The 26,928-nt window shown below is 39.6% G+C and overlaps 1 protein-coding gene across 7 annotated transcripts in view; it reads left to right on the top strand.

Annotated features, from left to right (window-relative positions):
• fbrsl1 (fibrosin like 1) overlaps positions 1-26,928 on the top strand; it is a 358,066-nt gene that overhangs the window by 88,137 nt on the left and 243,001 nt on the right. For all 7 annotated transcript variants that reach the window (XM_023958685.1, XM_023958683.1, XM_023958687.1 and 4 more), the window contains exon 2: positions 12,422-12,646. In XM_023958685.1, the coding sequence (XP_023814453.1) occupies positions 12,422-12,646 (225 nt within the window). The remainder of the gene's footprint in view (positions 1-12,421; positions 12,647-26,928) is intronic.

Raw genomic sequence — 26,928 nt, forward strand, 5'->3', positions numbered from 1 at the left:
ATTGGGACAGGTGGGTGGGGTGGGGTGGATTAGACAGGGTGTGGGAGTAGGCCTGCTTAGAAATTGGCTTTAATTCTCTGGACAAGTGTAGCAAGCCTCTGCTACTGACACCCTCTTGTTCAAGATCCCCGCTATTATTTTAAATGTTACTGAGGCCAAGGTGTTTACATCTGAAGTCAAACGAACAACACATATGATTGATTCATAAAAGGGGAAAAAAAGGATGCGCTTCTTCTAGTCTTTGTGCCGGCCAATTATGCAACATTGATCACTGCAAAAATGTGTGTTTGTTCACATTCTAATAAGCTCCTTAGCACAGAATGTGTTCTCATTTCTGCCTCCGAGGCAAGACTGATGTGTTTACGTGCTTTGAAAGGAGCAGGGAAGCTATGTAAAATAGTGTTAATCAGAGCTGCTTTTGATGCGGCTGACAGCATCATTAGACGGAAGGTGTATGCTCGGCTGTCTCTGCAGCTCATCTCATGCACAGCACCGGCTAAAAGCTGCTACGATCTACGTGATTAAATCAATCCAGTCGACACCATGACAAGTCGGGCTGATTTATCTGACGTGCCAGGAATGTGGTAATACACACAGAATCAGTCCAACAGTTGAGCAATAAATCTACGGAGCCAGCTTAAAGGCTGCTAAACATGACTGGAGTGGTGCAACAAATGGCTCTTCAAAGCAGCTCACAGATAAAATAGAAGCACAAAAGGGATGGGTTTGAATTGGTTTTGCAATGAAGATCAGCAGGCGCACGCTGGAGCTGAGTAAGATGCAAACTTCATGTTACACAGCAGCCGACAGACTCTTACTGGATGTTCTGATAAACCCAAGCTTTTGAAAGTCAGTGAACACGGACAGGCAAAGCTTTGTTCCTTGGAGCGTGATGATGGCTGGTCAAATCTCAAGCTAGGTTAATACCATTCTTTGCAACGCGCCTTCAAGCGACCACTTTCAAAGTAAAGTCTATGTAAACGCATGTCTTGAACTTCCACATTCAGAACTCTTGCGTTCATGCATAGTTATGCACATTTTAAAGAATATTTTTGGGTTCTACGTACAAAACACGACTATGGAACACAAGTTGAAATTAAACCAGTTATATTTTGACCAGTCAGGAACTTGGATTTGGTAATAACATATGGATGGCGTCCCTTTTAACCCTTGTGCTATCCTAGGCACTTTAACATTGGGAGTTGGGTCATCTAGACCCACTAGACAGTGCTCTGAACCTTTTTTCTTCAATGATTTGTGATCTTCACTGGTGTCCATGGGTTACATGAAATTTTCCACCTTTATCCACCTCTGTCATAGTAGGAATAACACATCAATGTAAAGGTGGGGTCATCTAAGATAGCACAAGGGTTAATTCACAAAAGTGCCAGCCATTTGAAAATTGATCATGGGGGAGAAATGAATAATTTCAGTTTGTGCCCATCCAGAATTCTATGACACCAAGTCTTTCATGTATCAGAATAGAGCTGTGAAAGAAAAAGCCTAAAGCAAGATTCACGAGACTTGCACCACTTCCACATTTTGCACCAGAACCTCCTTTTGCTAAACCAGTAGTAGGAGGAGAAGAAGCCCCTCCCCTCCAGGCTAAATGGGCCTCAGAACCCATGTTTAGCACATTTTTGAACTTGTGTCACATGATACCTGGACAAACATTACCAAAAGTGGCTGAATGGTAGTTTGACTTTTCGCTATTTGGTTGTTCACCTTTCGGCACATCCTGTTAGGCGTCGCCACAGCAAACCAGCTTTCCCTGATTCGCACAGAGAGTTTTATGATGGATGCCTGACACGACATTGTAAGGCACAGGGAGACCAGATACTAAGGACTTGCATGTCCTGGAACGCAGGTTTCCTGCGTGACAGTCCTACATCCAGCCAACTGTGCCATCCAGCTGCTTCTTGCTGTTATTTCAATCCCAATCAAAACCATGATGCTTTTGTGCCTGCTTTATATCTTTTTTTAAGCTTAAGATAGGTATATTGACAGCATTACATTCACATCCACATCTGTTTGATCAGCTGAATTTTATAGCACAACTGTCACACTTCCTGTCTGCTGACAGACTTCAGACTTCGACCACAGCAGGAAACAGTTCTAGCCCACTTAGACCTTTTATTATCACCCTTTAAACCTGTAATATATCCTGTGGCTGGAGGTGTCTCTATGTTTTTAACATCTCCCTGATTTCATGCAATCATTCATAGTTTTTAATAACCTTTATAAAAATCAAATCAAAAGCTTCATTTCCTTGTAGGCTTGAAAATAAAAAAAGGGTAAAAGGCATCTCCACCACTGTCCGCCTCAGCCAAACCAGGAGATGTGGATAACTGTCATGCCCAAATGGCTGTGATGGTTTTATTGAGCTGTCCTTTCTGATGCCCGACAGATTTGAAGAAAGACAATCCAAACAGTAATTGTAAGAAAAAATAATAATTCTACATGTGCAACATTTGCAAAGACTGGAAAATATTAAATTTTGTTTATCCATATGTAAACATCTTTTGACAAAAAAATTTTTTTGAAGATTAATCTGTCTTTGAAAGAATATTTCAGTATTTACTTTTCATTAGATTGTAAACAGAGGTATCCATATATGTAGACATCACATTTAGGTTATATTATCACACTAGCTAGGGTTAACTCAAATATTAGCTTAGGCCTTAGGCATGCTTTTCTTTAGCCTTTCAGAGTAAACTATATCCATATATATGATAGCATATTACCTTTGGCACAGTTAAGAGCTTTTTTTTATGAATATAAATTATTTTAGCAGGTATTATTCCTACGCTGAAGTAAGACGACTCGATCTCTGAGACACTGCCTTTCGCGTTTTGTTGGTGTCGCCTATTTCATAACGTCATCCTAGAGTCGGCCTCGGCAGTGTGTCTACTTTTCTCCCACAAAAACAACCAACATCTGCACTTTTGCAAAGATGGATGTACATATTGACCACATAAAAGGAAGTCATTTTGCCGATTACGGCTAGCTCCGTGGAGAAAGTGGGCGTGTGTTAGTCTGGGTCGGTGCTGATAGCTACTGGAATGAATCTAAGAACCCACTTGTTTCTGTGGATTGGGAGGGGCTGGTGCTAAGAGTGCAGGTTTTTAGAGGAATGCTCAGAAATGCGTAAAAAGATCAAAACACCCCGTTGGGGTCCATTTTCTGTGAGGAATTAACATTACAGTATTCTTAAAAGCTCAAAAGAAGATTTTTTTTATGATATAGGCCCCTTTAAGAGGTTAATGACACTATGTACAGCTCAACTAAGGGGTAAACAGAAAAACTCTTCACATTTAATCACAACATTATATATGAGTACATGCCAACAGTTTATTAACATGAGAGAGAAAAAAAGACGTTTTACTCATTTATCTATCATTGTTTGATGCATTGTTTAAAAAAATGTTATAAATTAAGGCTCCAATAAGATATTGTATTTTTATTAAACATATTAGGAACACAGAAATAACGTATTTGAACTTTCAGTGAGCTGAAAGAGGATTTTCATATTAAACATGTAATAGGGGAAACATGTTTTTATTGCCGCCTAAATGTCACTTGCACCAAAGTCAGAGATGATCGTTCAGTTACATCAGAAAAAATGTAGATGCCCGGGGTTTTGAGGACCACTGATGTAAATGAGGGATTTATCCCTAAGCGATAAGACACAACTTTTAGATTATTGTTCTGATAAAGACAAATCAAAGTCAATATTTCAATATTTCCCCTTTTTTGCATCACTGTAGTTAATTTTTAGACTAAGAACAGCTGTGAAAGCACTTTGCAATGTATCTCTGGCTTCCTATAATAGATTATTAACGGTAAACGGAAGCATAGTTCACCCGGTATGTCAGCCACTTTGCTGTGCTACAAGTTTGTTTTGAGATTTGGAAGTGGCAGCTCTGATTCAGCCACAGAAGGAGTGGCAGGAACTCTAAAGACAGCCCTGAAAAGTGTCTGTGACGCTGTTCCAGTGAGGCGTACCCTTCAGAGCTGTTTGTGCCTCCTGAATAATTACTGGCCTTGGATGGAAGAGAGTGCAATGGAAAAAGTGTGATGATATACATTAGACATCTCTCTGTATCTGCCCCCCCCCCCTGCACACTCAAGTCTGCTTTTCTGCACCCTAAGCTCCATTTGTGAGAAACTACCCCCCCCCCCCCTTTTTTTAACCTTCTGCAAGCAACTTCAGGATTGCTGACATTCCTCTGTGCAGAATCCATGAATCCTCCTTTGGGGGCGGGGTTGAATGTGCTTCACTGTGGATCTCAAGGCCCCAGGATAACCACATACAGCCAAGCACTTAATTGTTGCCGGCAAGGAAACCTGTGTTAGATTTTATGCACTTGTACACCCCCCCCCCCCCCCCCTTTTTATCCGCACACACACTCACACGCTTCACTCCCCATGCAGCCTGCAACAGCAACAAAGCTCTCTCATACTGTTGCCAGGGTAACACAGCCGGGTCAAACCAGTCCAGCCGTCTCTCTTGTTCCAGGCTGCGACCCCCCCCCCCCCCCCCCCCCCCCCCCCAGCAACAAGGAGAGTGTTGAGAGCTAAACGAAGAATAAAATGAAGTCATTTTACAAGTTAAAGGGTTTGACCTAAACTGAAAATACATTTGAGTGTGCATTTCCCCGCAGTACAGGCTTTATCATGTAATGTCTACATCAGTAAGCCTCTCTATTATTTGCTGGTTCTTGCTGAGCCGCCGTGCACTGCTGCTCTCGTGTCGGAAAAAGACATTTCTGAAATGATGCCTTCCAGAAAAAATCAACCTGAGATAAAGAGAGATTTTCAGGAAAACTTTATTTTTTTTCCCTCTGCAGCAAAAGGTGAAGAATCCTCCTTTATTTTCTGTCTTCATTATAGCTTTTTATGAGCAAATGCTGCAGACTTGAGTGAATAATGAGATAAGAAGATTAAGCCTTAAACAAGAAAACCTGTGGTGCTCCAGCTTTTCTAGACTTACAAGTAGATAAATTACATACATATTATGGATAATGTTTTTTATTTGTCTAAAAATTTTCGTTGCATGTCTCTAACATAACATTACATTAAGGAAGTGCTTTTTAACCAATAAATCGTCGTATTGTAGTGTACCGTGGGAAATTTTTCTATTTCACCTTGTATAATTTCTGCATTATAAGAAGCACTTAAAAGCCATACTTTTTTTTTCCAGAAAAATGATAGTTTTAATAATCTGAAGCCCATTTATAATCTGAATTAATTCGGATTGTGCTTATTGATGTTAAAGTGATTTAGAGAGGTACACTGCGCTCTGTCAAAATGTCAGTGTTTTTTTTAAGAGTTGCAATTGAGGTTTGATGTCACTTTAAATACGCTAATGTGGCTAACGTGTAGCGGTGTGGGACTTTTTTTCCCGTGTTACTAACAAGGTTAGTAGTCACAGTTATGCTTTCTTTAGCTGTACTAGTACTTGTTTCAACATAAATAAGCTAATTCTGTTGTGGAAAAAAAGTGTGCCGTTATGCAACACTCACGTTTGTGTTCCATAACGATTCACGTTGATTGCGATAAAGCAATTCATGTTGGTTGCACGAACGGGTTGAGGGGTTACAGTATGTCAAAGGGTGTGTGTTATTTAAGTGTCGCCGGTGAGCCGGTGACATGTCAGGGATCAAAGGGTCAAGCACGAGCCTTAGGGGAACTGGACACACCTGCGCTCCCTTTTAAAATGCCACCCCTCTTGTCTATGAGTCTTCAGGGACCCAAACAACACCAAAACTTGCAGTCAACCCCCAATCAGGTATATGGGACGAAGGCATAGGGAGTGCTTCATTGAGCTGTTTGGTTTGGGCAGGGGGTTGCAGGGCTGCTGACAAAAAAGTTTAGGTTTAGGTTCAATAGGGCCATGCCATATTATAGTGTTAACAATCCTGCCAGTGTCCTTTTGTTTGTGAAAAGTATTTGCATACATATACACGTGGAATGAAAGCAGTGCAGCTTTGCATGATTTTTTAGTTCCTAGGCTCCAAGGCTTGTGAGGAAGGCTCTAAGGGGAAATGTGAAAGTGGTTTAACTACTTTGTTTAACCATGGTATAAACATTTTCAGTACAATTGTTGCAGGTCATTTATTTTAGCCTCTTGTAGCTGACGCACTTGCAAGCTCATAATAGGAGGAAGTGCGAGCTGCAGGTGGCGTTAAGGCCAGAAGTGAATAAATCAAACAAGCATCATTAAAGCACTTACGGGACCGTTAAAGCACACTGGGGTTGGAACGCTGGAGATGGAAGGCATTTTTCACACAATTTTCCTGTGGGGTCAAGACCATATTTTGATGATAGTGTTTAAGGTCTTTCACGTTCTTTTGTGTGTGTGCCTGAGGAAGCAGCATGTGGAGAACAAAAACTGTCGACAACAGATACAAAAAGTGGATTTTTGTAGTAATAGTCAAAATTGACCTTCTAATGTTTTGTACACATCAGGCATTTATTGCATGTCCAAGAACATGCTAAATGGGCATTCTTGAATGCGCTTTTAGCGTAAAATGTTTATACTGGACTGTCACTACCCGATACTATCGCATGATGTACCTGTAGCTGGAAGAGGCTTGTTGTAAATTGTTGAAAAAGTTTAAGTCTTTGGAATCTTGTTCCAGGCTTTTTCTTTCACAGCTATTTTTCAGTATGAAAGACTTGGAATCTTATAATTCCTACCATGTGTCACTACCAAATCCGAGTCCCTGATTGGTCAAAGTTCAACTGGTTTAATTTGTGCGTTCAATGTCCACACGTTTTGTACATAGAGCCTGAAAACAGACTTAAAAACTTGCTTAGCAATGCGTGAATGCAAGAGTTTTGAACGCGGAAACCCAAAATGCGCACAATTTCTATTGGAAGTGGACACTTGAACGTTTCTGAACTCGGTGCGAAGGATCACACATTTTTTCTATTTTTTCCCTTATAAACTGGTCAAGTTGATAATGCATATTGTTATTCTTTAAGATACAGATTGCCCCTATGGAATTATTCTGTATTTATATTCTTTGCTCAGTATTCTTCTTGATAACTGAGTGAGTCAACAGTCACAAGCTGTGTCCTATTTAGCATGTCAGCTGCCCCACATAGCACCCTGGAGGCCCGGGCTTAACTTTACGCCCACAGAGCTCTCCAACCCAACCAGCTGATTGTCATTTATTTACTCCTGAGGTTTTCTTTTTGAACAGCCACTGCTGCGCCTGCATTATTAGCCCACTTTAATGTTGAAACGAAAGGTCAGAGAAACAATGCATCTGCCACCGTCTGACCTCTGCTTACAGATTAGAGTATCTTGCATCCAAAGGGGGAAAGGAATGCGTAGAGGCAGTCTGAGAGATAGATTCTTCTAGGGATTTCAAAATAAAGTATCCTATTCAGTATTTTAATGAATAATGCTCCTCCTTTTTTTGTAATGGGGATGAGACTTAGCCATTTTCTCAAAAAGCTCAATGTTTTCCAAGCTTTCAATTGTTTTTCAGATTTCCTGTAACTGCATAACCCTTATAAGGCATCTTGTCAAAAAAAATCTGACACGTAATTGACCCCCTCCCTCAAAGCAGGCTTGTACAAAGAACAACGAAGAAGATGGTGGAATAAAATCAGTTCTCAAGTTCTTAGTGATTGGTGATGGACAGAAGATGAAGCCTGGTTCTGTTATTTTCGTAGTTGCGACAGCTCTTTAATGATTGCCCTCCAGGCAGTGAATGGCATACAAGTTGCCTGCTAATAGCATTTTCTCCCTCAGGATAAGTGAATGTATTTGTTCATAAGGTGAGGAGAGCTGCTTTGTTTGGCAAAATAATGTTCGCCTGGGCCATTAAAATTCTAGGATGATGAACTGTCAAGAGGGTTTGTTTGGCAGCTTTTTATCCATGCATGAAAATGTCTAAATTAATGGTCACTTGACTTACAAACTCATCTAATGCTGTCTCAATAAAGCACATCGGATCGCCTGCATGACTAAAAGGTGCAGCAAAAGTGAATAAACCTTTTCTTAAATTGTTTAAATCTAAAAGTCAAGGATAAAAATACAGAAAAAGTCATATTTACTCCTTTTTTTGCACTTATATGGAAAGAAAGGTCATATTGCTGACATGTGCATAAATGTTTTGTGTGTAGCTTTTGATTATTAACCTTTCAGAAGCCAGTAAATTTACATACTGTATCTCCACAGATCAAAATTTGCTTTTTAAAAATAAGGACACTACAGAGCTAAATTAGACCTTTGGATAAAAATGACATAAACATTGTTAAAAATGCACAAATTAAGCTAATAAAAAATAAATCAGAGCAAAACACAATATCATATGTTAGCAAAATGTTACCGGATTTTTTTTTATTCCATGATCTGCTCCTTTGATTAGTAACTGCAATAAATCATGCTAATAAAGAAATTAAAAGAATTATACATTATATATATTATAGAGACACGTGACCAACAACCGGATGGCGATGTGCTCCCCGGGAGGAACTGGCGGCCACATCGGAAGCCACCAGAGGTCCCACAGCGTCACACCGCTCACCAAAGGTTGAGCGTGTCATTTGGAATTGTTGGATCCACAGCTCCTGTGTAAAACCACCAACCACCATTTCCCAAAACGGCTTCATACGTAGCCCCTCCCACCTGTAATGAGCTCGCCGCTCCACGGCCTGAAAAGGCTTTGAAAGCTAATTTAATAGAAAATATTAGAAAATCAAAGAGTTGCTCACATTTGTGTTTTTAAATGATTTATCACATAGGTTGGTTTGTGTTCATTTGCATGATTAGGATTTAATAAAAACGGTGTAATTACAAAATGTCCACATTTAACAGTCAGATTTTAAAGTTCCCTAAATTAAAAATTATATTATATTTTAGAAATGTTGTGATAACATACAGGCTACTAGCTGTATGCACAGAACTCTGCAGGTGCAAAACAGCACTAGACATTTAAAAATCACACTGATTTGAATGGATACGTTTCCCACCTTTCCTATGTTTACATTCCTGAAGGCGTGTTTAGCATTTGCTGTTCGCACTAGACTAGCAAGGGGGTCATTTTCTTCTTTTCAATTTTATTTTTTTGCCATTGTTTGCTATTGCTTGTCTGCCACATACAGCTAGAAGGCCCTTGATGCAAAAAAGGTCAAAGCGGTGCAAATCTCATGAATCTTGCTCCAGGCTTGCCCCAACCCAGCTCTATTACGATATATGAAAGATTTGGTGTCATATAATTCCAGCTGGGCCCAAACTCCAATTATTAATGTCTCCTCCATGGCCTATTTTCAAACGGTTGGTACATCCGGGAATGAAAAGGTACACTATCCAAACGTCACTACCAAATCCAAGTTTATGATAGGTCAAATTTCTACCTGGTTTTACTTTCAACGTATATTCCATATTTTTTAAATAGAGCAAAATGATTGTAAAAACTTGTGTAGCTATGAGTTTTGATGCAGAAGCTCGAAACGTGCGAAAAAAGACTTTTTATTGGAAGTGGTCACTTGAATGCTTGAGTGGTGTGAATGTAGTTTTAGACTGATCGTTTGTGAGCATGAACATCTATTGCTGACTGTGTCATACTTGTCTCTCATTACAGTAGTTTTAGCTCTAGCTTCCAGTTCTCCGACCCGACCCTTTGCAGGATGGCTCAGCCATGTGGATCTGTTTCAAACAGCAACACATAGCACAATTTAATAAATTAAATCAAAGTAAACCAAACCCAAGGGGTGAAAGGCGATAAAGTCATGACAGACACAAGTAGGGTCAGCAGCCAACATTGTTGTCCCCCGATGACGGATGTGTATATGGGCCAGCATGTGCATCTCTACTGCATCATATCGGCTCTGCTCTCTGTGTCTGTGCAACTTCACCTTGCTTTGACCTCAGCTCTGTAATTAACTGTGTACTCATGTGTGCTGTGTATCTTGAGGAACAGGCTGGCTAAACCCAAGCAACCAAGTAACGAGTAAAAAGTGTTTTTACCGACGTTCAAAACTGATAGTAACCTTTGCTACTGGGTCTCAGTACAATACAGTTCCTTAATGGTACGTTTATCAATACCAAAATCAATTAAAGTACATATTGCACAAAATTGGTTCTTTTAAGATGAATAATTTGTGTCCTGACATCGTCCAGTTTAACTTACTTCATGAACAATATTCAGTACTTAAATAATGGTTATCTGGGGTCTTAATTTGTATCATGCAGGGCTGTTCTGATATCCATCTTTTATTTTGGCCTGCGGATTTAAAATCAACAATCTCCTCATCTCGAACCAAACCCTCCTGCAAAGCCCCCAGACGTACAAGAGGTGGTATATTTGACTCTGGATGGTTGTTATCATGCCAACATTTAGACGCTTTAGAATTTTCATTGCAATTTTTCTTTTGTGTTTCATAGTTTAGTATTGTTGTGTTGTCACTCATGTGGGGCACCTTTTTACTATAGACAGACCCTTGTGTTGACTTTAGTGGGTGAAAAATGGAACTGTCTTTGTGGTGATGCCAGCTGTCACCAAGCAGGAGAGTAAGGATGATGCCAGAACTTTAAAATTTGATAGACTAGTGTGACTGCAACAACTTGTCAACATGATTGATTTTTGCCACCAATAAAAAAACCAATAACATTTGGCATTCGTTGGTCGTGTTATGAAAGCCATGCTAAATCAATTCACATGTTAAGTAACAGTTTTTGGGGGGGGTTTTGGAAATATTTTATTGGAGACAACATAGTTTGTGCCGTTGCTAAAGTAGACATAGCAGGAATTGTACCGTTTAGACACTGCTGAGAGTAAATAAGAGAAGACTCCACAGAAGTAGAAGAAAAAAAAGAAAAATAAAGAAAAAGATAGATGTCAACAGCAAAAGTCAGAATGATTTTGATTTCCTGCTAATATTTTTTTTTAAATGTAATTTAATTAAATACTTATAGCATAATGTTTATGCTAAAATCCAACCCACAAGTCAAACACAAATCTTTTTTGAAAAGACTTTTGCATGCATCTTTCGGGCTACAGCCATGAAAACTCTCACATTTACTCGTAGAAACGCAACTTTCTACCATTTTTGAGCTCTATGTACTAAACGCCATTGAACGAGTGTTGAATACTAATCAGCGACTCGGATTTGGTAGTGACGTATGGACGGCATTTTTTTTAATTCATGGAAGTACCAACCGTTTGAAAATTGATCACCAAGAAGAAATTTATAATTGCGTTTTGTGCCTGGCTGGAATTATATGAAACCAAGTCAGTCATGTTTCAGAATAGAGCTGTCGAGAAAAAAACCTGGAACAAGATTCAGGAGATTTGACATCTGGCACCAGGCCTCTTCCAACTGCAGGTACATGCGCTAGTATCAGGTAGAGACAGTCCAGTGTGAACACTGCATGCAAAAAAGTGAGTTCATGAACCTGCATCATATGTCCCGTGTGAACTTTAAAAGGTTAAACAAGAAAAGAATACAATGCTGACATAAACACCTGCTTGTTGATCACCTTTTTTCCCATATGTGTATTCAAAAAGTCTTTAAAAAAAAAGATCTATTTGGTATGTTTCATGAAAGGTTTTGATAAATGTCAATACCTTAGTATCTATATGAATATGCCAATCTGAGGAGGTCATAGATTAAACAATGATGTCGTATTGTTTTTTTCAGTGCGGAAGCAGATAACCAACAGAGTGAGAAGCAGCAGAGTAACTCCAATAGCACTGACGACATCCTGTCTGCTTATCAGAGTATGATGAATGTAAGGAGGTGTTTGTAGAAAGGAAAACAGAATAAAAACATCCCAAGCAGTCATATATCGTATTTGAATTCTAATCCACAAACATTGATTCACTGCGTGTTGTATCTAAAGCATTAAAACATGATTAAAGGGGCAAAATTGTTTGGTCATAGAATAAACGTTAAAGCAACTAAATTTTCTCCAGTGCGCATTAAAGCTGTACTTTGTATCATAAGCTTATTATGTCCGAGCCATAAAGTAATTATGGCTCCAGGAAAGCATTGTTCTGCTATTGACAAGATTAAAGATGACTTTAGAGTCGGCCGCTCCCCTCTCCAGTGTTTGCTTGCTTTCTATAAGCCAGAAGGGAAAGGGTCCGCCAACTTGACTGTTTGCCAGCTGTGTCACACCCTTTATCCTTCCTTTAACACATTTATCTCCTACCGTTCTCCTCATCCATCCACACACGTCTGCTCTGGTCTTGTTGGAAGGCAGGTGGAGGTGTCATTTTTCATGGCTGTGTCATCAGCTGCCTTTTCCATTTTTTTTCTTTTTGATTTGTAAAGGACTTAATCTCCTCTGACACGTTAAATGCAGCTCGTCCTGAGACTGTATTCCCTCACAGAAAGTTAGAAACTTCCGACATGAAGCTTTGTAGTTTTTTCACCAGCTCGGTTTCTGTGCCCACAGAAGACGACAGGAGTTGTGAAGACACCCGACAAGAAGGAGTGGTGGAAGGACAAAAAGGTGGCAAAGCAGCAGAAGAAGGAAGATGAGGAGGTGGAGGGGGAAGAGGAGAACGTTCAGCCAGTGGTGGATCCCCTGGAGAACGGCTTCCTTCATCACGCTCAGCGGGAGCAGGAAAGAATGAACGAGAGGCTGCTGAAGAGAACTTATTCCAAGAAGATCAAAACGGTAAGTGTTTGCCTTTGTTGCTTATTCTAATATCTCACAAGAGGGGAGTTGAATAACATCTAGAGAAGTTGCATGTGCACTGTGTGGATTGTTGGGAAATTTGTGTTTCTACCGCTCTCTTTGATGTTAAATATTAATATCTATATTCCATGCCTGGCCTCTGTTTCATGGATCTGCAGTTGGGTGTTGGTGCTAAAAGGCCATTTTGTGTGCAATAGTATTGATGTTAGATACAAAATGCTTCTTTGTCCTTTTTTGTGCAGCTAAACTTGTGTTCTCAGTGAAAAATAGCACATTACAAAAAAAAAAAGCTTGTATTAAAAAAATAAAACAAACACATTGTCGTTGAAATCAACAGCCCTTTGTCATTATAGCCTGTCTGGTTGTCATTATTCCAATATTCAGTTATTTGGTTGATTAACCCAGTGTTTTTCAACCTTTTTTGAGCCACGGCACACTTTAACCTTGACAAAAATCCCGCGGCACACCAGCATCCACAAAAAAAAAAAAAACAGAAATTCATGGTCTGTATTGATCGACAGCGCCCCCCCCCCCGCGAACTAACGTGCATTTTGGTGATAATTGTGGCCGGGAAGGCAGGAAGTTGCGGCTGTTTTTTTCTAAGAGATGAAATGAAAGTTAAATTATTAAATTAGAAAATTTAGAAACTGTTTGTTTGTTGTGGTTTCAAGACGTTTCACAAGGACAACTCATTGTGCAGAAAGACTCGCGTCTCTGAGCTTCATTGTTTTGTTCACTTGTTCCACGGTCTGACACCGGACTCTGTGTATATTTTTGTTTGAATTGAGCGACTTTATCAGCAGAATTAAGAACAAGGAAGTGAAAACTTTAACCACTTCTGATTGGTCAGACTGATGACATGTGATTAAGCCTTCAAGAATGATTGGCGGAGACAGTTAAAGGGGCGGGACTTTTCCGCAAACTATCATAGCTGTTGGTAAATCGCGGTACAGTCATTCTTTAATAGAATTAAATAAACACAAAGAAAAAGTAATTTTAAGATCTTTTATATTCCTAACTACTCAGTGTTTTATCAGGGCCTGTTTGGATGAACAAAGAGCTGATTTCCTGGAGAAGAAAATTGTTTTTCGATCAGTTAATGAGGACAATTTCCCATGGCACACTTGACCATCTCCCACGGCACACTAGTGTGCCGCGGCACACTGGTTGAAAAACACTGGATTAACCTATTCGGTTAACCTTTTGAGCTCTGTGTTAAGGCAGTAGAGCTTTATTCATAAGCACACACAAAAAGCAATCCGAAGTGCTTTATAGACACTAGCTGCGTTCCCCTTGAATATGAAATTGCTCTAATTGGATTTACAATAATAAATTCGGCCGATGGAAACGCGACAATTTTGAAAAAATAACGCATTTATCGAAAAGAGTTTTGTGGTTGGAGTTGTTGGTTTTTGAGGCATATCGAAATTGATATATTTTGCAAAACTGCAATGGAAACACTTTTTTGGACCAACTTTGCACAGGTAGCCAGATTGTAGATAGCCATGGCAATGCGTTTGTTGGTAAGGGCTGTCTTGGCACTGCACAGTGAGCGCCACAAGGGGTCTCACAGCTCACAAAAAACTGAGCGTGTCCTGCGGAAGAGTTGGATCCACAGCTCCTCTGTAAAATTACCAACCATGATTTCCCCAAAATGGCTTCATCTGCAGCCGCTCCCACGTTAAGGCTGGTTTATACTTTCAAAGCGATCAGTCATCGCACCATTCGCATCCATAAAGGCGCAGTCTAGGTTATACTAATGTTGATAGCATTTGCTTGCGACTGTCCGGGATAACTGCGATGGGCTTCTGAATGGCGTTTACACTTTCCAAGTGATGCGATTGTCTCCAGGGTCATTCACTTGCTGCGTCTGAGAACGCGCTGAGGCAGAGGAGTGTGGTGTGTTTGTCCACTCAGCAGAAACAGGCAATACTGAGGTGAGAAAAAAGAGGTGAATTGCATTATCTAATCTAGTGCAAAATATGATCTTTCTAGTCATGCTTTGGTTTTTCTCTTGTCCGCTCTCTCTCTCTGTGTGAAGTTAGGTATATCCTATAACTTCTGAGTTAAGTTTTCATCATCGTCAGTGTTAAAAATACATTTTTATGGACAGAGTTACTTCAGAATCGCATGCTCTAGTCGCTCAAAATAAATTCCGGTTTAATGATGCGACTGCAGCAGGGGCGTAAAATTCTAATCGTGGCTGATGTCACCAGCAGGTGTTACATTCTCCAGTGACTGGGGTCATGGTGATAATGTGCGCTGGTGTCATGACAGAAATTTTGACGTTTCTGCTTTAAATATATCAAAGTATTATTCACATCCATGTTTTTGAATGACTTATCTCGTGAGTTGGTTTGTGTTTATTTGCATAATTATAATTTAATGGAAATGGTGTAATTGCAAATTGTGTTTTTTTCAACATTTAGTCACCTCTCCTGGTTGTGGTTTAACCCTGTAACACATAAGTTTTACCTCCAGTTTTGATATTCTTTTGGCTACCATAACTATTCAATCGTACTTTATTCCAGCAGATTTTGAAGTGAAAAATCTACTTTATGCTGATATGCAACACTACACAGCAATTGCATATGGCGATATGAAAAGCTGCTTTTTTCTGCGTCAGAATCAGTGAATTCACGTTGATTGCGTAACCATTCGAAGAGTTACAGCATGTCAAAAAGCGGGTATTATTTAAGTGTTGCTGGTGACAGCTTCTCTAAATCTTGTCTGGAGATGAGATCTCTGAGTCTCACAATTAGATTAAAAGAAAAAAAAACACAGGTTTTGCCGTGGTCTCAAGTTTATCATACCAGGATATCCAGTTTGACTTTTTTTTATTTTTATATTTATGTTGTGCCGAGCTTCCCTGTAACTCTCACTTTATCCTTATTTTTTTCCAGAAAACATTGACTTCTTTGTTATGCTGAAGGAAAATTCCAATGCATTCATATAGTAAATCCATATACTACCATAAAAAAATCTTAAAAGAGTGTATGATTTGACTCAGAGCACATGTAGAGCCTGATTTGCAGTGGTTGGTCCCGCCCCTTTATCTGTCTCCGCAAGGATTGAACCCAGGGGAACTCCATATGTCACTGTGACTCTAATGCTACATTGACACCAGGCATGAGACATGCAGTTCCTGAACCAGAATATAACCCAGGGAGTTCAAGCAGGGAGAGAACTTCTTTTTCTTTTTCTACTGTTTGCAAGCGCATATCCGCCACCTACAGTTGGAAGAGGCTTGGTGTGAAAATGTCAAAGCAATGCAAATCTTGTGAGTCTCGCTCCTGGCTTTTTTTTCACAGCTTTATTCCGATACATGATTGACTTGGTGTCATATAATTCCAGTCGAGCACAAACCGGAATTATTAAGTTCTCCTCCATGATCAATTTTCAAACGGTTGGCACTGAATTAAAGGGGACGTCATCCATAAATCACTACCAAATCCAAGTCTCTGACTGGTCAAAGTTCGACCTGATTTAACTTTCAATGCCCGTTCAGCCTGAAAATGGTTATAGAAACGTATGTAGCTCCCCCGAAAGCCTGAAACGCGCATTTAGACCTTTAGATCACTGTTAGAAATATGATTTCTGCTTCCATGAGACCACCTGTTCCAAAGGAGGCTGTTGCAGACTGTTGAAAACAGCAATTTTTTCATATTTCAAGGTATATTTTCCCCCATTTTTCTGCGAAAACTGTTCATTACACTTCTCACAGACAGGGCAATAATGTGTTTTCTTCTGCAGTACTACTGCTATTGTAGATTTCCATCGGGAGTACAGAAGTGGCTTTTTGTCTGCATTGATAGTGGGTTGCCAATATACAGAGCTTTAAGCACACTGCTGAGCCAACACACTCTGAGCCTGCTCCAGTGAGATAGCTCATCTATGTGTTAACAGTTTGTTTAAATAGGCGGATGTTTTTATGCTCCTGTCCAAAGCCAAGATTCACCATGGTGCTGTTGAGGAGAAGAGGGGATACGCAGTCAGGAAGCCAAAGTAAATAATGAATGACTGTAGCCTTCTCTCTGATAAGATTTACTGGGGAAAGTTACATAAGTCTCAGCAAGTAGCTGTGATAGTGAATTTGCAGGGAGACAGCTGAACAAAATTAGGAAAATGTGTCTAGCCGATGTTATCTGGACAGCAGCTGTAATAGGTTGCAGTTAGCATTTAAAACCAAGTCCAGCAAAGGTTGCTGTATCAATGCGTGTGATAACACTTTGCTGCTGTCACAAACAAAGCACACAGTCCCCCCACCCCCACCCCCGTGTTTGCTTTAGGGATTTAAACCAATGTCATCTGAAGATCAGTTCTTCAAACATAAATCTGTTTTCTTCTCGTGTCTTTGTGCTTGGATTTTGACTCTTGACCTTCAAAACGGCAATAAGAGAGTGGATTAAAACTTTTTGACTTAGTGTCAGTTCTGTTTTAGTCTTCCTCGTTCTTGAGTTTCTCTGTGCAGGTTGGCTGTGGCTCTCCTGGTGGGCTCCACCCTCTCTCTGGTGGCTCTTCATGGATTGGCACACAAATTAGGTTAATTTGTTAGAGTTTTATTTTAGTGCTTCTGTTTCTGCACTCTGTGTCGGAGTGGAGCTTATGTTTAGTTTCTAGCTCTAGCTCGTCTTTATTATTTTGTATTCTGGGTTTGACTTTTGTTTTGTTGTGGGTGGAGCTTTTTGTTGTTAAATGCTTGTAGTTCTCACTGTGGCTTGTCTTCTGGTTCTGCATCTGGGTCATCCTGTAACCCCCATGACACTTTCATGAAGAAAAAAAGAACAGAGGAGGGATACTTGCTATCTTTTTCAAAAGACACAATGAAATGCGCTGCTTAATGGCTATTTTACTCTCTTTTCTCCAGCTAATTCACTGCAGACTAAACAAAGAGTTATGTGTTGGTGCAGGTATTAGAGCAGTAGCAGTTCTGAATGCATCAAAAACCCAAATATCTCATTTTGATTGTTACTCTTCATTTATTCAAAATATCCTCTTTGCTTCTAAGATAATATCTTCATAACTTCCCTTTTTCATAGTTTGATTTATTTTCTGCAAACCTTTATAATTTGAATGTAAATTACAATTTGCAATTCACTAACTACAGTGTTTAAATTTATTATGAACAACATAACAGATCAATATTTTAGAATTATGTTCTCTTCATCATCATATAATTTTTTTTTATTTTCTCTAATTAATAGTTTGATATGTTTTGAAGTAAATATTGTTAAAATCCTACTTCGATCATCTTTTGATCTATTGTAAAAGCTTTCACATTGTTTTTTTATTTATGATTATGCCGTTTTTAGCCAAAATCCAAAAACCTGAGTCACTTTGTAGGACGTAGTTTTTGCAGAGCGGCAGGAGTTCAGACTTTTGCCTCTGAGTTGTGGGCGGAACTTTTGACACGGAGTAAGCCTGCCCTCATTTCCCCCTTTCAGTGACTCAATCAGCGAGTCCAATATGGTGGATTGATCCAACAGTTCTCCAACTGAACTTGAAATTTTCTGATTTGATTTGAAATGGTCTATTTCAAGCTATCAAAGCAAAGAATAATGCACAAAACGATACAATCAGCTACATACATTCGTACAAAGACGTATCAAACTTAGTTTAAAGGTTAACTTCCATCCATCCACTTTCTTTAACTGGCTGTATCATTTTGGGGGCAACAAGGTTTCCAGAGCCCGTCCCGGCTACTGTTGGGTGAAGCCGGGTACACCCTGAACAGTCTGTCGCAGGCCCCATGGAGCTGGAGCGATCGCACTCGCCGGTCCCTGGAAGGCGAGCTGGCCACCACAAAGAGAGCTGCTGCAGCATGCAGGAGGCATCCTTCTCGGGTCTCCTAAACTTTATGAAATTTTCCTTATTTTCATCAAGACAATAATAAAAAATATCTTTTAAATGTATCTTATTTTTATCTTTCCCCTCTCGGGTTAATGTGGGACAGTAAGCCTTCAAAGTGTGTCACAGAGACACGGAAACACAGTGGAAGCGGCTGTCATTCAGACGCAGCTCTCTTTGCAAGAGTGAAGCTAACTGTGCCGCAAGAATCTCTGAATGATCACATGAAAACAGACATGGAGACGGGATTACAGATGTTTTTGTAGATTTCTTCAAAATAAATAAATTCGATCTAGTCATCATCCCTGTCTTTAATACATTGTTAATAAAATATACACAGACACTGCTCTGTGTAGCAATCTGGCTAAAAACAGTTGGAAGTAGCTCCTCCCACACGCGACTCGGGCGTCAAGCTATGAACATGCGAATTGTGTTCGGAGTGAGCGCGGCTTAAGTCATTCAAGGAGTTACAATAACCAAGCAAAAAGTGAGTGTGTGTTTGTGTTGGGTGAGGTCAGTGTGAGCAAATGCTATAAATTACCTGCAGACCTGAATGCAGCACTAGTGAGCTCTTTGTGAAAGCACATAAGTGCGGAAATTCCCTGCAACCCCTGAATGAAGCTTGTGCTGCAGTGTTTGCGACTATTAAATCTGCACGATAAATTCAGACTTAAATAGGAACAACCCTTTAGTGATTGTCGGTATTTATTAAAAAAAGCAAAGAATCACTTATTAGTCATACCTCTGGCCAAACTATGCAAAAAACTGCGACTTGCACTCCGGAAAATACTGAAAATCATATTTGTGACTTTATTCCAAAAAAGCCATTTTCAGGATAAGACATTGTATATTGTTCCAAAGATTCTTGCCTTTAAAATACTTTTTCTACACCATGTGTGTTGGTGAAGGTATAGGAGTCCTCACTAAAATTTCTGATTGTTGTTGACATCTGCATTAGTTAGTATAATACAATGGTTTCTCCAAGCTGTATTTCTTAAATGCTGAGGACTTTCCCCAGCTCTACTGGGTGATCAAAGTACTATTATAACAATCAAATAACCTCAAAAGTCTTTTTTTTTTCTTTCTTGCCTTTGGTTGCCTTTAGTTTATTTGCCATCTTGAAAGTTGTTGCTGGCAACACATTTGTCAGATTATTGCTAGAAATGTCTAAATGGGAATATTTGTGTTGCTTAAGTGCATGTAAACAGTAATTAGAAGCTTATCCAGCATAAGCTGTTTATTTGAAATATGGCATGTATGTAAAAGAGTCAGTGACAAAACAATTCAATGATGAAATAATATGTTCCAGCTTTTGTCTTGGATTATTTTTCTTGCAGGAATGAAATGACAAAGTCACATTTCTTGTATCATAGCAACAAATGGATTTTTGTGCTTCCCCATATTACATTTGTTTGTTACTAAACAAAATGAGAACATTTTTGTTAGCCTTGGTTGTTTCAGTCATTCCATGTGACACAGTTTCTGGTTGCTGTGAACTAAAAAGTGAGTCAATATTGTTTGTGTGTTTATATTAAAAGTGTTTGGATTTTCACACTGCAGAGTTTTTACTGTACCTTAAAGTGTGCAGAAAAAAATGTGAGTGTAAACGCCACAGCCTTTACACAGCAGCTGTTTGAATTAATGTGACAGCAGAACTGCTCTTATTGATTTTCATATTCATTTCAGCATCTTTGACTTCCAATGCTATGTACACACTAAGCAATATGTTGTTCCCACTGGATTTTCGTTTCCTATAACAGCACATTTACCTAGAGTTAAAGAGGCTTGGAGCATTTTAAGAAGGAGAGATCTTGAAAAGTGTGATTAAATGATTTAATAGTGAAGCATGAGTTGTTAGAAGTCTTTGGTTAGAAGTCTTTGGTAGTTGGGCTCACGGCTGGAGACATCTTGCCTCATTGTGGTGACCTCAGACCATGTGAAGAGACCCCAGACGCTGATGGTGGCGAAGGCCAGACAGGACCTAATCAAAGAGCCAGGAGGAAAACGGGACGGAGGTGGACCGGCAAAATGTTTGAAATGTGGATAAACAAACTTGAAGGAATTTAAAGGCAGCAATTTGATTTTGATTGGCTGTGAGGAAAGTAAGTACTTTAGCTGTTAGCTCAGAGTGAAAACCATTTGAGTGATGTGTGAGTGATGAATAGGCAAACCCAGCTCACCTGAAGATGAAGTAGATCTTCCTTATTGATATTGCGCCAAAGCGTGACAACGTCAAAGAAGGTCAAATTTCGCAAATCTTGCTCCAGGCTTTTTTTTTTTCCAGAAATATGAAAGACTTCGTGTCTTATAATTCTGGTCAGGCATAAACAACAATTATTAATTTCTCCTCCATTAAATTTTCAAATGATTGGCACTTGCATGATTTAATAACAAGGCTTCCCGTATGTCACTACTAAATCCGAGTCCCTGATTGGTCAAAGTTCAACTTTTAACGCATGTTCAATGGCCATGCATTTTGTACGGAGAGCCCAAAAAGGGACTTAAAAAATTGCATAGCGACGTGTGAACGTAAGAGCTTTGAATGGGGAAGCCCTAAATGCGCATATATAAATAGACTTTTTATTGTAAGTGGTCTATTGGACATGCATTGCCAAAGCTGGTGTGATCTTAGCACAAAACTTTACTGACTTGACCTTGCCAACATTTTACAATGCTAAATTATCCTTAATTACAACTTTCTGTACATGCAGCACTGGAACGCCCCCTTCCTTTTTTCTTGTTCTTTTCTAAAATCTCCAGTCTTTGCACGATTACTGAGGCTGAAATATACAGTAGAAGCTTACACTTGAGCACAGACTCACTCAGATAATGAAGAACTAAGACCTAAAGCACCCCATAAATATGTAAATACTCCCAGCTCTCAGTAACATTGTTGCTATTTTGAGCATGAACGTTTACGCCACGCCGACATGCTGCTGGAAACGGCAACATCCTCTTGCAGTCAAAATCACAGCGCAGATGAATGAAGCCCGGGATGTGATCGCGTTGCTTGGCTAATTAATTATAGATCGCAGCATGAATTACCCAGCAGCTCATCTGAAGTTTTGCATAAGAGAGTAGCTGACAGGAGGGTTTGTGCTCAAAGCCTGTTTGCTGTTCATTTCTGAATCAAACCTTTGTAGAAGGAATACATCACAGCACATACTGTATGTAACATGATTTTTGGGATCTTTTCTTGTTAATAACCTGTTAAATCTTGATAAAATAATTTTTGTAAAGGTCATGAACATTAAAACGGAACTTTTCTGAAACTAACATTTTCTGCACTCGGGCACACCAGATTATAAGGCGCACCGTCATTGAATGGTCTGTGTTTGAACATATGTTATGTGAAAGTGCAACCAACTATAAAACGGATTAAGAGAGACAAAAAAGTTAGAGATAAGTCAGTCAGACCTTATTAACCGCGATCACAGTAACTCGAGAACTTGTTTGCAACATGTTAGCCACGTTAGCCGTCTTAGCGTATTCACAATACCTGCAAACTCCATACCTTATTTGCAACATGCAAAAAGAAGACAGACTGATACTTCTAAAATAAATGGCACTATGCCTAAACAAAATCCTAACTTAGTTATTAAAATGTCAAACAAACACAGTCCAACACCACTACATGTTAGCTGCATTAGCCTAGGCCCATTCACAATACATGAAAATACATAAAAACAATACATAAAAAAGACTAATACCGCTAAAACAAACCTTACTGTGACCATGCTAACTATGCTCCTAATCTTGTTAGTAACACGTAAAAAAACACAGACACTGGTACACATTAGCTGTGTAAGCGTACTCACAATAACATCAAAACAAATTACTTAAAAAAAACATTTCGACAGAGCGCCATGTACCTCTCAAAATTGCTTCTAAATCAGTAAACACAACCAGAATTAATCCATATAGAAGGAGCTTCGGATTAAAAGGCTCACTGTCTTTTTTTGAAAAACATTAAGGCTCTGGAATCGGCCTATAGTGTGGAAAATACCTGAAAGGAAATTTGCACAGCAACTAGACATTTACTGTGAAGGACACACATTTGGGGGTGCTGTAAACCCTGACATGCAGCTGTAAACAGCCATAAATCAGCTGTGGGTTTGCTTAAATAAAACCAGCTCCTTAACTGGAGGAAAAGAGCAAACCCAGAGCTGTTAGTCAAGGCAGAGAAAAGAAGTCAAAATGTTTTCATCAACTATAACCTGCAGTTACTAATCCAGCTTCCATTCCTGCTTCAAGTCTTTTCTGGGGCTTTGCTGTGTGAAGTTTGCACTTTACTTGCATGAGTAACTTTAGCTTCCTCATATAGTCCAAATGTTCACCTGGGTGCCTCACTTGTGACTCAAAAAAAAAAAAGATGTGGGTGTGAGTTGTTGGAGGTTTAGTCACTCATCCAAAGCCTTGTAAGGATTCCTCCTACTGTTATCTATTTGCACACACAAAAAAGAACACCATTTTCTTGTTTGTTCTTTGTCTCTGATCCTTTTTTTCTTGTCCATATTTCTGCTTGTTCTGAAGCTGGTATTCAGAAAATTCTATGAAGGCCACAAACAGTTGTCTGGACACAAGGTGATGTGTTGATCTCCTCAAGTCACCCATATGGTGTCAGTTGCTGGCTGAAGGAGAGTCTGCAGTATCAGAGGAAAATTTGATAGAGAGAAAAATGTAAGCATTTGTTTGTGTGTTTTTCTCCTGCAGTCCAAACACATGCTTCATAGATTGATTAGGATTGCCAAAAATGTTCCCAGTTCCCAATGTGAGTGTATGTGTGTAAGTGTGTGGCCCAGCAACAGACTTGCAACCTGTTCCGGGTACCCGGCCTTCACCCAACAGTAGCGGGGATAGGCTCCAGCAACCCCATGACCCTGAAAGGGATTTAGCGGGTTCCAAAGATGGATGAGTAAATGGATGGTATTGGGTCAAACAAAAATCAAGCACACTGCAACACAATGAACACCTTATATCAAATGTAAAGCACAGCAGTGGAAGGATGGGGATTTTAGGCTTCACTGCATTCATGTTTTTCAATAAGAATTTCTTCTTTGTTCCTGATTATTTAATAAATTGGATGCAAGTGTCATAATTCATACCGATCTATTGCAGTGGGCAGTAGTGGCCTGATGGAGAGTCACTGGTTGAAGTCCAGACTTTCACATTCAAGCTTAAATCTTATTTTACTTAAATTGTTTGTGTAATTTAACCTCTTTTAGAGTCTCACAATTAAAAAAAATGATCCTAGTCTAAAAAAGGGCAAATATGGTGGCTCTAAAACGTTGTGCTTGATTTTATTTATTGTTGACAGTTTGTAAAAAGAAGTAATCTGAGGGCAGACAAAGGTCAAATGAAAGCAAATTGTTTGGACTCCAGATTATTAAAATCCAATTTTCTCTGATGTAGCCACATTATTAGGACTATTAAGCCTGAAAACCCCATTTTCTATACAATTTGCTACAAAATTAAAAAATATTAAATCTGGAACTAAAGCCTAATAAACAATCCTAAACTATCAATTTTCTAGAAGATTGTGCAAGCTTGGATTCATGAGGTATACTTTGTTTTTCACTCAACACTTTAGCATATTTGTACCCGTTTTATTTTTTTTAAAGATGACACATCAGTGTTTGAGTGATCTTAATAACAGTTCTGACTAAAACATGTTTTTTGTCACTTTCTTGTGAAAAACTTTGAAATAGAAAGAATTTGTAATTTCCTGTCACTCTGCCACTTTCATTCCACTGCAGTATATTTTGACAACAGGGGTGCTTATTACGTCGGACACATCCGGTCGATTGCGAAGGATGTGGCGGAAGATCGCGGTCCATCAAAAATAGATAAACAAAAAAATATAAATTTATTCTTAAGAAATGCCCTCAGCGAATAATCATCCTCACTGTGAAGTATGTCACATGATTGACATGCAGAGTGGCCAATTGAACATCTTCTGAATCATCAATTACTGCACATGCGTGTGTAACTACACTGAGCGCACATTCTGCCTGCTATCTTCTGTTAGCCCCCCCTGCGCGCTGGGTCCCCAATGGAGGGTTACTGCGGTCTGCAGGAGTGTTAATTGAACCCCAGGCCGACCCGCGTGCCTCCTCAATTGACCCATCTGATTCGGTCGTCCTGCTTGCTGCCTGCTTTGCGGTTCCTGACCTAGGGATCTGAGCCCACCCAGGCAGCAGGGTCGTCCTGAAGGATGAAGGATGAGCCCTGCCCACAAACCAAGACCCTGCACTGCGAACACTGTGTCACCGCCGCACAGCCCAGCCAGGCCCTCCACCATAGACCCTATTTAGAGTATTTCAAGTCAGTGCTCGCCTCCCATTGGAAAGCCAGACTCCTGCGCACTCTAGCATCTGGGGATACCTGGTTGATCCTGACAATAGAATACGTTTGTTTCAAAGATTAAGCCAAAAAAAAAAAGAAAGAAACTGAGCGCCAGATGTGGAGTTTTTTTTCCTCATCATCTTCAGAAAGGAGTGAGCGTTTAGTGTCAGACTCCTAACCATTAATCTACCTGCTAATGCACCTTATTTTCTCCACTGGCCTGAGGTCAATCAGTCACTCACACAGAACCTTGAACAGAATGTACATGCTACATTTTGGGTCGTCGTCACATCACACATGACAACTATTAACACACGGATCCAGTTCAACAAGCTGTTGAAGGCAAAATGACAGAAACTTTTTGTGATGTTGTAATTTTACATATTAATCTAAATGTATCCATATAATTCAAAAATAATTGTCAAATCCAGTTAAAAATCAGCTTTCCATAATAAGTCTGTATGCTTTATGAAAATATACAACAAATATATTGTTGTGTAAACAGCCCCCCTGTTTTACACTATCCCCCTTTTTAACCTTATAACATAAGGTCCTTACTCTATCATGCTGAGGAACTGATTATTTTGTCCATTTGCTTTTCACTGGAAGGTCCTGTAACTTCCACCCTGCCTGCTCCTCTCATACGACCGCAGGATTATCTCTGCCGCTCGGCATCTAGGTGTGTTTATAAGCAGTAAGCCAGCTGGAAACTGATCAGATTAACTGGGGCATTAACAGAGCATTGGAGCATAGTTCAGGGGCAGTCTGAGAACCATGATACAGGCAAGAGCGCTGCAGCCCGTCGGCAGTGGTGTGGTGATCATGGGCGGGTGATTAGGATGACTCATAACAGCTGGTTTTTACCTGGGGTGCAGCAACCTTGAGTGAACTACATCTCTTTATTCCGACCTGTTTAAACTAACGATCAAGCCTAATCGTCTTAAACTGAGTCATCCTGCAAACGCCACCGGCCTGAACTTATACTGTTGAGAAGTTCCATGACAAACTTAGCTTTATTACATCAAAACCACTTGCCACTTTGCCTTAGAAAAACTGCTTGTGTAAAAGCTCATTTTTGATTTCCAAGCATTTTTTAAATGAATTACAGTTTGTCTTTTATGCTTTTCTAGCAAAACTGTCAAAAAAATCTTTTAAGGTTGCATTTAATTAGAAACTTTTGTTCTTATAACAAGAGCAAAAACACACAATCCTTAATGCAATTACAGAATCTGAAAAGCCTGTAAGGGCTTGATAGAAAAGGTCTTTATTTCTGTGACGCTGAAATTTAACAAGGAACATTATTAGATGAGAGGATAATGAGGCGCGCCGCAGAGGTGTCTGCAGGCATTTTCAATGCAACAGAATGTGTGTGTTTGTGTGTGCGTGTGTGTGTGTGTGTTTGTGCATGTGAGTCTGTGTGTGTACGTGCATCGGCGGAGGCAAATAACAGAAATAAGCAGGGAGCCATGACTTGTAGCACACCTTGACAAATGAATTAAATTGGTACTTGGAACATGAAAAATGATGTAAGATCACACATCACATATCTGTCTGTGGCTATTAGTTTGGAGGAAAGATTGCTCAAACCCTGAAAGGGCAATTATTCACACCAAAATTTGTTTAAAAACCCTCTCCCATCATCTTGTGTGCTATGTTGAAAGCGTTCCCAGTGGTCTTTTAATTTTGATTATGCTGTTTTTAGTGAAAATCCTCACACTCCCAAACCTAAAACTACAAAAATAATGAGCAATATTGCAGCCATCTATCCGTACAGATTTGATCCAGATGGCTGCTCAGCCGAGGAAAACAAAGACCTTCATGCTCGTCTGTAAGTGAATGCATCGCAAAAACGCGGAGTAGGGAGCTCATGCCCCACCCAGTGTATTTATCTACGTCACAAATACAATATTTTTCACACTGCACTTTTTTGGTCTGCTCTTTATTCACAATGATTTGAATAAAGAAACGCTCAGAAATGCAATTTTAAGCTTAATTTTCTTTAAATATGTCCTCCATCATCAGAAAAATACCACAAGAAGATGTTAAAAACACCATTTTCATTGGCGAGG

The sequence above is a fragment of the Oryzias latipes genome, chromosome 9 (assembly GCF_002234675.1).
Source record: "Oryzias latipes chromosome 9, ASM223467v1".
Classification (NCBI taxonomy): domain Eukaryota; kingdom Metazoa; phylum Chordata; class Actinopteri; order Beloniformes; family Adrianichthyidae; genus Oryzias; species Oryzias latipes.